The sequence below is a fragment of the Nicotiana tabacum genome, chromosome 1 (genome assembly GCF_000715075.1).
Source record: "Nicotiana tabacum cultivar K326 chromosome 1, ASM71507v2, whole genome shotgun sequence".
Lineage (NCBI taxonomy): Eukaryota > Viridiplantae > Streptophyta > Magnoliopsida > Solanales > Solanaceae > Nicotiana > Nicotiana tabacum.
This window is the reverse complement of record NC_134080.1, coordinates 89,256,835-89,269,012: the sequence shown is the minus strand read 5'-3', so window position 1 is coordinate 89,269,012 and position 12,178 is coordinate 89,256,835. Positions and strand designations below refer to the sequence as shown.

Sequence of the window (12,178 nt, the reverse complement as noted above, 5' to 3'; positions counted from 1 at the left end):
AGTCCTCCTCTTCTAGTGTCTCTTAGAAACCCACTAGTGACTAGTGTCTTCTGTTGTGATGTTTTGTGGCTGCTATTTCTACATTTGTTTGCCTTCTCTTTTTACTGATGGTATGTTGGACTTCACCATTACTGCTCCTGTTTTGCTCAGTCCATTGTTAATATCAATGAAACAGCTCCTCTTTTTTTTTTGTCTGTACAATGCTGTTTTCCTTTGGCTTCTCTTTTCTATCATGTTGTGTGCACATATGTGGCATGAGTTGGTTGTTTTAGACTTTTTTATGTTGTTTGCCTGCTTGTGTATTTTTAATGATGCCAAAAGGGGAAAAGATAGATAGTAGTGATATGCAGTAGATATATGTATAGTCAACGGACGGAGGGATCAAAAGCAAAAGGTCAGGGGGAACTTGTGAAAATTGATGCAAAAACAGGGGATCTGATTAAGGGGGAATCAAAAGCAAAAAGTCAGGGGGAACTTGTGAAGTTTCTGGTCCTCATCTGGTTATTTCTGCTCTAAAATAAATACTATCAATGTCTGAGTTTGCCATCATCAAAAAGGGGGAAATTGATGGGTTCTCCATGTCTTTACCTTATGCTTCTTATGTTTTGATGATCTAACAAACTTATTGTTAAGAACCAGATAGAGAACCTGACTCACTTGGTACACATCTCAAATGAACAAAGTCTAGTCTGATCTTCAGCAAATGAACTACTACAAAGAGGAACACAACAGGGACCTGATCTCTTGGTATTCTCTGACAGAAGTACAAGTCAACAATAGCTGGAACGCATATGCAGAAAGTGACTGTCTATATACTGTACAGATGACAGTGCAACAAATAGTGTGGCAGTCACTTCTCATTGGGAAAAAGCGTGTATCAACAATTGACACCACCATTGTGATGTCTTTTATAGTATAACAACCTAGTGCAAGACACAATACATTCACTTGAGTATTTAGTGATATTCTCTCAAGCAGCAAAGTGTTCACCCAGCATTGAAGTCACAAGTGTGTCAAGAACAAGAAGACAACTCCACTAAAGGATCTGTTTTACAATGAGTCTATGTATATCCGTAATTGAGTTGTAATCTTATTATTTGTTCTTCATTGTAACTCCTATCTTGCTTTTTTAGAAGCTGTGTTTTAGAAAACCCAAAAATCACAAACCCTCCAAGTTTGTGTTGTGACTAGAGTTAGCCATAAGTTAAAGACTTTGTAACTAGAGAGTAACAAAGTGGCTTGTGGTAAGAGTATCACAAGTTAGTTAAGTTGAAGTCTTTGTAATAGAGTTATTACAAAGTGGCTTGTAATAGTGAGATTACAAGTTAGTGAAGTTGAAAGCCTACAAGTGTAGGTCGTGGTTTTTGTCCCCTTGAGTGGGATTTTTTCACGTAAAAATCTCGTGTCTTATTTACTTACTGTTTTATTAGCATTCTCAGTACAACCTCATAGAGGACCAGGTACTCTACTGTTTGGTAGACTCATACAAACTAACACAAATCAACTCTGAACTTTCAAAATTCCAATTTCGACCACGCTTACAAGCGATAATACCTTAAATGAAGTTACTCATGACCTCAAACTGTCACACGACGCGCTAGAGCTCAAAATGACCTATCGGGTTGTTACATTCTCTCCCACTTAAACATACGTTCGTCCTCGAACGTACTAAAAACTGCTCTGGGGTTGTCTGAATTTACTGTTTAATACCTTGTGCACCTACCCGTGCTACCATAACTCAGTTGAGCACACTAGCTCGAGCCAATCTGAAGGTTCTCCCTTCTTATTAGGTCAAATAAGCTTCAGAGCCAAATTCCAACATATGTTGTTTTAGTGATTGAGTTCTTCAGTTTTAAAAAATTAGTAGTGGTATATATATTTGTAAGTTGTAACCTTCAACATACTTATAGTTTTATATTCTCTTCTTCCCTTTCGTAAATACTTCTTAATGTATATGTGACATTGGACAAGAGGGGTTGCTCTAGTGGTAAGCAACCTCCACTTCCAACCAAGAGATTATCAGTTTAAGTCTCCCCAAGAGCAAGGTGAGAAGTTTTTGGAGGGAAGGATGCCGGGGGTCTATTTGGAAACAGCCTCTCTACCCCAGAGTAGGGGTAAGGTCTGCGTACACACTATCCTCCCCAGATCCCACTAAATAAGATTATACTGGATTGTTGTTGTTGTATATGCGACATTAATTTCCTGTCAGATACAGTGGACCAATGTGTATTACATGTATACATATCAGTATCACTAAAGTCCCCACCGATCAACTAAATCTAAGGCGTTATCTTCTTTCCACAGGTGACAGGTCCCAAGTCCCAATCTGGTAAAAGGAAATAGGAAAGTTATTTGCATTTTAAAATATAACTCATAGAAAAGGGTGACACTAAGATTATCTTATTCACCAAAGAGAGAATTAAAAAAACAAAAAAAATGACATAAAAACTGAACTTGAGGAAATTAAAAGAAGATAAATGCAAATGATGCTCCGATAGCTCCTTAAACCAGTAGATGGAAATCAAGATTATTTATATAGATGTGATTGTCTTTGGTAAGTCAATATTGACAACTTATGGAACGTAGAAGTAATTTTTTTGGAAACGTGCAACTGTACCAAATGTAAAATTCTTGACATCGTTTAATTTTAATAGATGATGCATCAGGAACATCTAATGTGAAGTGTATCTGATTGGAAGTCATTTGACTGCACCATATATATTAGCTTAAGTGATTCATAAGTTAGATGGTTAGCATTTATCAGTTACCAAAATCAAGAATCAAGATAGTAGAACGTGAACACAATTTCACGTATAGAGCAGAATCATTATTTCTATGAAATTTTCTCAATATTAGACCCAAAAGAATAAGAGGAACAATCATTAAGAAGATGATGTAACATCAATCTACAATTGATTCAGTCTTGGAGAGTTACATTCTCGTGAAGTCCCAAGAAGAGGAGGTGAAGGATCAAATGGTGTCAATTATATCTGAGAGATCAAGCAACAAGCAGGAACCGACCCGACCCGACGTGAATCGAACTCTTATATTCCAAAATATGATTTTTCTTCTCATATTTCCAAAAAAAGAATCTCATCTCAAATTCAAATAATTCTTATCATTCTATTTTCTAAATTGAATCGCAATTTTCAAACAAATTATGTTATGCTTTCAAACTTAAATTAACTGCACTCAATTCAAATATTAATCATAGAAAAATATTTTTTAGATTATTTAAACACATTATATTTAAATGTTGTAGTAATATTTTCATTGTCATTTTATTTCTTTACGTATTATTTCCAAAAATATAAAAATTATGAAATAAACTAAAACTTATCATGTAGACAGTGAATAACAATTAATTAGAAATCTTTATTTTTGGAAAGCTTTCAAAATCTATTTAGAAAGGTATGTGTGAGAATATAAATCAAATTTTGAATTAATTTATTTTCATTTTGCTTTCATTAATTAATCATTTCTTCATTCTAAATTTGCCAAAAGACTTCTTAATAGCTAGTCACTTGGCTTAACCACACTGCAAACTTTATTCCTTTAATATATATATATATATACTAGTAAATACCACATGCAACAAGTCATCAGTAAGATCCATCCGCACATCTAAATCCTCCATTTTTGAGATGCCAATATCTTTCCCCTTATCATCTGTAGCATCAAGAAAGTTGGACAAACTCACATCTCCACCACCCTCGTTCATAGGACAAAGGTAACTCGTCTCCTGCAACAAGTGGTTGTCCCAATCCCTGCAAGAATACCAATAAACCAGTCTTTATACAAGCAAAGCTATGAATTTGTTTTAAAGTTCAAACCAGTCCAAATTGTATTTTGGCTCAGCCACTTCCATTAAAAATATCCCCAAACACAAAGAAACGGGGAGATCACTAATGGCAGAATTTAGATCTCTGTACCTCTTTATTTCAAAATGAGCACATAAGCCAATCATAAAAACAGGGTACCAACTTCAGGATGTAACAATCTTTAGCCTTCATTAAGGAGGTCCGCGTCAGATATACTTGCTAAACGAAAATTCAAAAGAACCTCAAATTTAGAAATACTTATTTCAGATTAAGTTTATACTCGAGGTTTTGACCAAGGACTCGTGTAACTTAACTCGCTATTATATAAGAAGCTTGTTAGACTTCTCTTTAAGTTAGCACAAAAAACTGTGACGACCACAAATGATCGCTCCCACAAACCCCACTAACACAGAAAAATATAAAATAGTAAAATGACCTTTTTTAAACCTAAAGGCATGTTAGCTCACTTGGCATCATCAAGGAATGCAGCAGAAATAAGAGCTTTGAGTGAAAAAGCACTTCTTCGAGTATTTTTTTTTTTTATGAAGTGATAACACGTCTTCGAATATTTTGAAAATACTTAATAATAGTGTGCCAAAAAGCATGTTATCACAAACTCATTTTTTTTAGCTTTACGCCTGAATTTAGGCCTCACTTCAAATGACAATTAGTCTATTATCAAATTAAAGAGCTAAATTTTTCTTTGCATTTTGAAATTCCATAATATAAGTAGCTTTAGAAATAATTCTACCAAATATTAAGTAAAATGCTTTTAAAAAATTTGTATAGTGTTATATTCTTTCTCCTAGAACATCTATGCTAAAATGTACTTTCTCCATAACTCAGTGAACTCGAAAGTCGAAACAGGCTTGACTTTAATTACAACTGTATATAACAACCCAAAAGCGTGCATTTGAGGGACTCTTGAGTGTCAGCAATTATCGAGCTGGCCCTATAACAACAACTACGCCTAGTTGTTATTCATTCTCGATTTTGGCCGATTTCACTCCAATATTCCATAATTCGACTAATTCAAACAAAAATAATAACAAAAGACAGCAAATGAAGGCGCAGAAGCAGGTCTTACAGCGAAAAGGAGTTAACTTTGGGCCTTTTACTACAGGAATCACAATCAGGATCCTCTTTCAGCACTATTGAGGGCGAAGAAGCCTCTTCACTCAACCCTAAATTTAAATTAACATTCAACATTCTCTCACCACTGTAATTCCCATTCCTCGCCTCCACGTCACTGAGTAACCAGTTGATATCAAAATCAATCTCCTCATTCCTCCGGACACCAACATTATCCGCGCGTGGCCTCGACGCGCCGGCGCCGGCAACATCAACGCCGTCAAAAACCGCCCTTCAGTCAAATGCCGGGGTTTCATCCGGCGATTCCTCGCTGTTATTTCCCAAAATCAGGTCCCTGATACTCTTCTTGTAACCCTTGTTATTATCTTCTTCTTCTTCACCGAAGCAAAAACAACACCAAATCCTCATACACACACTCACAACACACCAAAAAAGCGGGAAAAACAAATAAAACTCCAAATTTTATCAATTTGTGAAATTCACAAACCCTAGCTCACGATCAAACAATTCCCCCCCCCCCCCCCCCAAAAAAAAAAACCTATTTACACCAAGACCACTCCTTTTACACAAGAAATTACACAGATTACACAGTTGAGAAAATCCAATGGACTTCTATTCAAGAATGAAGTAGTATAATACAAAAGATACACAATATGTAGGTACAGGTAGTGAGAGAAGGAAAACAGCAGTGCGAGAAGCGTAGAGAGAGAAAGAAAGAGATCTGATCGGATCTTTGAAGGATGGAAGGCTGGTAAATGGTGACGCTTTTTTGGGATTGAGCTTTGAAAAGATCGGCGGAAACGGAGATTTGTGGCAAACAAAAAAATATGAAGATCTGTAACTTTACTTTTTCTCTCTTATTATTATTCACTTTATCTCTCAGAAATCAAATACTCCTATACAAATATGATAAGGTGAATTTATATAATTCTGTCCTTTTTCTTCTTTTTTTCTTTTTTTTTTCAATCCGCTAGGCAAACGCCTGGGGTTAGTTTTATTTATAACAAGATAAAAGACAAAATACAATGTCATGATATCCTACGAAATGAAGGAAATAAAGTTTGAATTTAACAAATAGCCTATTATCAAAATTGAGTGTTGCACTCAAAATTGATATCACATTAATGCTATTAAACTTTGAAATACAAGTCTGCATCCAAGAATGTGCATGTGAAAGGCTTTTACAGCGCACAATGCAACGTTCCTTCTATTAAAAATTCCTAGTTGTTTGTATCAATTCCAGCTTTTTTCGACACTTATTTTCTCTTTTGTTTCAAACACGCTTCCTCGCATGCTCTCCTCAATTTACTCTTGGTGTGCAATTCCATTTTGGGACTGTCGAGCCTCCCTGTTCGATCACGCCCCAGCTGCCAGCATCCGTTCGTCAAGATGGTCAGCATAAAGCGTGCATGTCTTCTGTGCGTGATCTGCAGCTTCTGTCCTTGCTGCACTCCTTTTGATTCCTTGAGCTGATCAATGGAGACAGCTTTGTGCTTTGTAATCCAGAAGCACGTGAGCTCGATTTACTCTTGGCGTGCAGTTCCATTGGGTCTGCCGAGCCTCCCTGTTCGATAAGCTGCCAGCATGGAATCGAGCCTCCCAGCTGCCTCCCTATTCGATCACGCACAGAACGCACAATGCCTCCCTGTTCGAGCCTCCCAGCTGCCAGCATCCGTTCGATAAAGATGGACAGCAGAAAGCGTGCATGTGCGTGCATGTCATCTGGTTCTGTGCGTGATCTGCAGCTTCTATCCTTGCTGTGCTCCTTTTGATTCCTTGAGCTTATCAATGGAGACAGCTTTGTGCTGGGTAATCCAGAAGCATGTGAGCTCCATATACAGCTGAAGCATAAAGAATTATATCTCATAGTACCATCATCCTAGAGTATTGCATTCTTTTATGTATCCTAGATAACTTTCCATGTGTATTACACCTTTCCATGTGATTCCTTTGCTCGACAGCCTTTGTTGTCTGCCATGCCTTCCACATTAAACCATGTGTGCACATTAAAAGATTTTTAAGAACCAGTCGTTTCCATAATGCACCCTTAGAAAATTCTTAAAAATACATGCTCAGCTTATTTCCCATGCTATTGCATTACTTCCCTTTGATGTGAGATATATTGTGAAAGTGAGTAAGCCCATCTTTAATGAAAGCATATGTATCTTGTGTTTCCAGCTCGCATGTTTTATTGATTTCTTTCAGTCCTTTGCTCAAATCCTTTTTATGCCGTTGCACACTCCAATTCATTTGGCTTCTGATAATGTTCAAAATCTTCTTAAAAAATACATGCTCAGCTTATTTCCCATGCTATTGCATTACTTCCCTTTGATGTGAGATATATTGTGAAAGTGCGTAAACCCATCTTTAATGTCCTCCCAGTGGTTTGAATGCAATGCATTCCTACCACCATTTCAGATTCTACTATAAGATTAGGCTTTAGCTTCGATAAAATACCTGCAAAAAAGTGAACAGAGTTATTCGAAAAATTGCTATCCAAACTCTCCTCCAGAATGATTTGAGTGCGATAACAAAAAGAATCCTCTTTTCCTCCTAATTCCTTGCAACTTTCACTCTTATGTAAGGACATTGCATCTTATCTTCGTTAATAATCCTCCTTCCTTTTGAGTCCAGATCCCAGAAACCATGGCACTCAGTATTTCCTTCATCGAGGGCGTAATTGGCAAGATGGTCTGCTAATGTATTCCCTTCTCTGAAAATGTGTGTGACCTTGATGTTACTTTGTTCCTTCAATCTTAAAATCTCCTCTACATGTTCAGTAATATACCATGGAGGCTTCCATGATTCCTCTATAATGTTCTTTAATAGCAAAGAATCTGTCTGCAGCCATATCCAGCCATAATTAAAAAATTTGCACATCTTCAAAGCCTCCACAATAGCTACCGCTTCTGATTCATTAATGGTTCCTTCAGAAATCTCTCTTCCTTCTGCATATATCAAATCACCTGCCTCATTCCTTATGCAGAAACCAATTGAACTCCTCCCTGGGTTCCCTCTACATGCTCCATCCGTATTCACTTTGATCCATCCTCTTGAAGGAAATTCCTATAACACTTTATCATATTTCAGTCGAGGTGTGTATTGCTCCATCATTGTCAGTAAGTCCAGCCACTTGTGAGGCACATGTAGTCCTGGCTTTTTCAGTTGGACCAGCGCTTGCAAAGTAGATGACACCTGGTAAATAACTATGCTCACTGACACTGCTTCTCCATATTTCAAACTGTTTCTTCTCTTCCAAAGTTCTCATAAAATGCATGCAGGTAAAGCTTGTAAAACTGGCTTCAATCTAGGTACTACTGGTGCTGTCCAACACTTTGTAATTGCTTGATGTAATGACAACCCATCTAATGCAATTCCTGCTCTCCTCAGGAAGTAACTCCAAACACTTCTAGATGCATTGGATGTGAAAAACAAATATACTAAAGACTCCTCCTTAGGATCAGTGCTGCACCAACATTTAGATGGCATGGAGTATCCTATTTTACGCAAGAAATCATCAAGTGGCAGTTTTGCTTTCTACACCTTCCACAGGAAAAATGATATCTTGAAAGGTAAACCTTTTACCCATATCATCTTGTAAGCTAATTTTGGGTTGGCTCTTCTTCTCAGGTAATCCCATGCAGATTTTACTGTAAAATGTCCCCTTGTTTCAAGTATCCAGAAAGGAGTATCTAACTGTGAACTTTCAGTTGGTGGTCTAATATTCTGCACAAAGTGGTTTGCCAAATCTTCAGGTAGGCTCTCAAAAATTTTATCCACATTCCACATACCATTTTCAACCAGATTGTTGACATTATGAATATCCTCATCGGTACCAAACTCTGCAGGCACCTGAAAATATAAGGCTCCCATCTCAGTCCAATTATCGAACCAGAATTGAGCTGATCCCATTCTCAGTTTCCAGTAGATTTGATGCTCAATCAAATCCCTACATTCTAGCATTTTTCTCCACACTCGTGATCCACGTTTCCAAGGTACAATTACTGCATTTAGTTTCTTGCAGTACTTTTGACAAATAAATGCACTCCATAAAGTGGGCTTAGTCCTGAAATTCCACCACAATTTGCAGAAAAGTGCCTTCGATACGTCATGCAGGGACCTGAAGCCTATGCCTCCCTCGTCAAAAGTCATACACAGGTTAGTCCAAGACGCCCAGTGTCTAGTGCTGCCTCCGACATTGCTGCTCCAGAAAAACTTGGCAAAAATGCTATGTAATTTGTTGATCACATAATTTGGAGGATTGACTGCTGACAACATATGAATTGGGATACTCTGCAGGACATTTGCGATTAAAACAGCTCTGCCTCCTACAGACAGAAGTTTGCCTTTCCATGACTGAAGTTTGTCCATAACCTTGGTGATTAATCCCTTGTAATAGTCTCCCCTTCTTCTTGCATAAATAATAGGACAACCAAGATAGGTCATAGGGAAACCTTGTCTTTGTATACCTGTAATCCTTTCCACCTTGTTAATCACCTCATTATCCGTTAAATGATGCAGGTATGTGGCTGACTTGGTTTTGTTCACCAGTTGACCAGATGATGATTCATAAGCTTGCAGAACCTCCATGACAAGTCTCAACGAAGTTTCATCAGATGAGAAAAAAATGATTGTATCATCAGCGTATGATAGATGATTTATTTTTGGGCTCCATTTTGGCATTCCAAATCCACAGAAATACAGATTAGTGTGTAGTGAATTCAAACCCCGAGAAAGTGCTTCTGCTGCTAGAATAAATAGAGTTGGTGACAAAGGGTCACCCTGTTTAACTCCCCTCGATGATTTGAAGAAACCATTAGGCTGACCATTTATAAGCACAGAGTACCAATTGCTCCCAATCAAATCAAAGATCAAGCCAATAAAAGCTTCAGGAAATCCCATTTTCCTTAGTATTTTGGTCAGGAATAGCCATGATAGCCTGTCGTAAGCTTTTTCCATATCAAGCTTAATCGCAACGTTAGGACCTGCTTTTGTTCTCAACCTGATATCCGTAATGATTTCTTGAGTTAACAGTACGTTCTCAACTATGCTCCTGCCCTTCACAAAACCTGCCTGTTCCTCTGAGATTATGTTTGGTAGTAATTCAACCAATCTCTCATGAATAACCCTAGAGAAAATCTTGTTAACAAAGTTACTAAGACTGATTGGTCTCATATCTACAAAGGTCATAACTTCTTTTTTCTTTGATAATAAAATCAGGTTTGTGTGCGTAACACTCTTTGGCAGTCGCTGACCGCAAAAGAAAGCCTTGACCATTTGGACAACATCTTCTTCAATAATTTCCCAGCATGTTTGGTAAAATGCTCCAATGAAACCATCCGGTCCACCAGCTGAGTCCTCATTCAACCCCATAACTGCTCTCTTCAATTCTTCATTGGAAGGCAATGCCATCAATCTTTCATGCTGATCATTATCTACCATTGAAGGTACATGATTTAGAATATTGAAATCATTTGGGACTGCACTCTCAGCAAATTGATCCTTCTAGAAACTTATTGCTTCTTCTGCTATTAAGTGATCTTCTTCAATCCAGTTACCAAGGCTATTCTGGATCCTTGATAATTTCAGTCTCTTCCTTCTCCCATTAACTTGAGCATGGAAGAATTTAGTATTTCTATCGCCATCTTTGAACCATAACATGCCAGCTTTTTGTCTCCAAAATTCTTCCTCTAACGCAAGATATTTAATCATTTCAACTTGTACCTGTTGTAATCTTTGTCTATTCATCTGTGTAGGATTGACTTCAAAATGTCTTTCATGAACCAGGACTACCTCCTCAAGGCTTGCAATCTTCTGGAATATATCCTCATATGTAGCTCTGCTCCAGGTAGATAGTGCTTTCTTAAGCTACTTTAACTTGTAGTTAAAAATGCAGAAAGGGTTAGCACTAAAATCAGCATTCCAATTCTCCTTTACTAAATCTTTGAAGGTTTCATGCTTAGTCCAGAAGTTAAGAAATCTGAATGACTCTTTAATTGGAGGAGTTTCTATATCACATTTCAGCAGCATTGGGCAATGATCAGACCCAATTTTGGATAGGTGAGTTACCTCCAATCCAGGAAAAGTCTGTTGCAATTCATGATTGCCCAAACATCTGTCCAATCTTTTAAAAATATAGTCTTTCTCTGATCTTCCATTCCACCATGTAAATATGCTTCCTTTAAATCCCAAGTCTGTCAAGTTGCAGGTATTGATGCAGTGCCTAAAGTCATCTACTTCAATGAGAGAAACTGGTAAGCCTCCAAATTTTTCTTCCTCATCCCATATCACATTAAAGTCGCCTCCAACTAGCCATGGTACTGTCATATCTGATGTCATCACATACAAAGAATCCCATAGTTCAATTCTTTCAATGCGATCACATTTGGCATAAGCTAGAGTAAGGATGAGCTCAACATGTGTTTCAGTGTGCGTTAATCTCAAAGTCAGCTGTTGAGTCATGTTATACAGAATAGTAACCTCAAATATTTCATCAATAAAAGCCCAAATCTTGTTTGATACATTCACCACAGCCTGTGCCAACCCAATTCTTGCTCTATACCTCTCCATTTTGTGTGACTGTTGCATAGGCTCAAGGATTCCTATGAACTCAAAGTGATGTTTTCTGTGCATTGTAATCAGTCTTTCAAATGCTTCCATTGTATTTACTGACCTGACATTCCATATAATTGCATCCATTAAATGATTTGGGGTTTGGACAGTGTTCTCCTTATTTGTAATCCACTGGCTGGGACAGTAGAAGTCTATTTTGACTGTTTCTTTTTTCCTTTTGTTGCAGATTTTACTATATCAATAAGCCTTGGCGACAGATCACCCTGCTTGGCAACATTAAGGAAATTTTGTGAAGTGGATTCCTCATCCATGTCTCTACCTTTAAGTTCTGCGTGACCAACTTGGTCATGTGCTTCTATTGCTTCTTTTGATGTCACAACATCGTATGCCTGATTGGTAAATTCAGCATCATTTTCCTGATTGATAAGTTCAACATCTTTTTCTTCAAGTTCATTTTTCAACAGTTGTGTATTGTTCGATGGAACAGCACTTCCTGCTACATCCTTCCCTGTGCTCAATTGTATAACACTTCTTGCATAGACTTGCACTGTCTTCTCTTGGTTCTTGTCTGACTTTTTCTGTTGGTTGTTGTCTTTATTTTCAGCTTCCTTCAAGACATTACGAAAATTATTATGTGAAGTCCCTCCTGGATCTATAATATTGATGTTCCCCTCTTTTGTCTTTTCTTCTGA

General features: G+C 37.5%; 2 protein-coding genes across 2 annotated transcripts; both read right to left on the bottom strand.

Annotated features, from left to right (window-relative positions):
- Positions 1 to 3,446: 3,446 nt before the first annotated feature.
- LOC107830693 (uncharacterized) lies at positions 3,447 to 6,891 on the bottom strand. Its single transcript, XM_075220271.1, has 5 exons — positions 6,845 to 6,891; positions 6,441 to 6,754; positions 6,274 to 6,382; positions 4,909 to 5,184; positions 3,447 to 3,767 (listed from the first exon to the last, which is right to left on the bottom strand). The coding sequence occupies exons 1-5, from the start codon at positions 6,889 to 6,891 to the stop codon at positions 3,548 to 3,550; spliced, it is 966 nt and encodes a 321-aa protein (XP_075076372.1). The 3' UTR covers positions 3,447 to 3,547.
- A 3,890-nt stretch (positions 6,892 to 10,781) lies between these two features.
- Positions 10,782 to 11,612, bottom strand: LOC107799316 (uncharacterized). Its single transcript, XM_075220262.1, has one exon. It carries the CDS (start codon positions 11,610 to 11,612, stop codon positions 10,782 to 10,784), a length of 831 nt encoding a protein of 276 aa, XP_075076363.1.
- Positions 11,613 to 12,178: the final 566 nt, after the last annotated feature.

Coding starts and splice junctions, on each gene's coding strand:
- LOC107830693 (XM_075220271.1), bottom strand. CDS start 6,891: ATGGCAGACAACAAAGGCTGTCGAGCAAAGGAATCACATGGAAAGGT. Junction 6,755..6,844: donor AAGGAATCACATGGAAAGGT/GTAATACACATG, acceptor TTTATGCTTCAG/CTGTATATGGAGCTCACATG. Junction 5,185..6,273: donor CGGATGCTGGCAGCTGGGGC/GTGATCGAACAG, acceptor ATTTGACTGAAG/GGCGGTTTTTGACGGCGTTG.
- LOC107799316 (XM_075220262.1), bottom strand. CDS start 11,612: ATGGATGCAATTATATGGAATGTCAGGTCAGTAAATACAATGGAAGCA.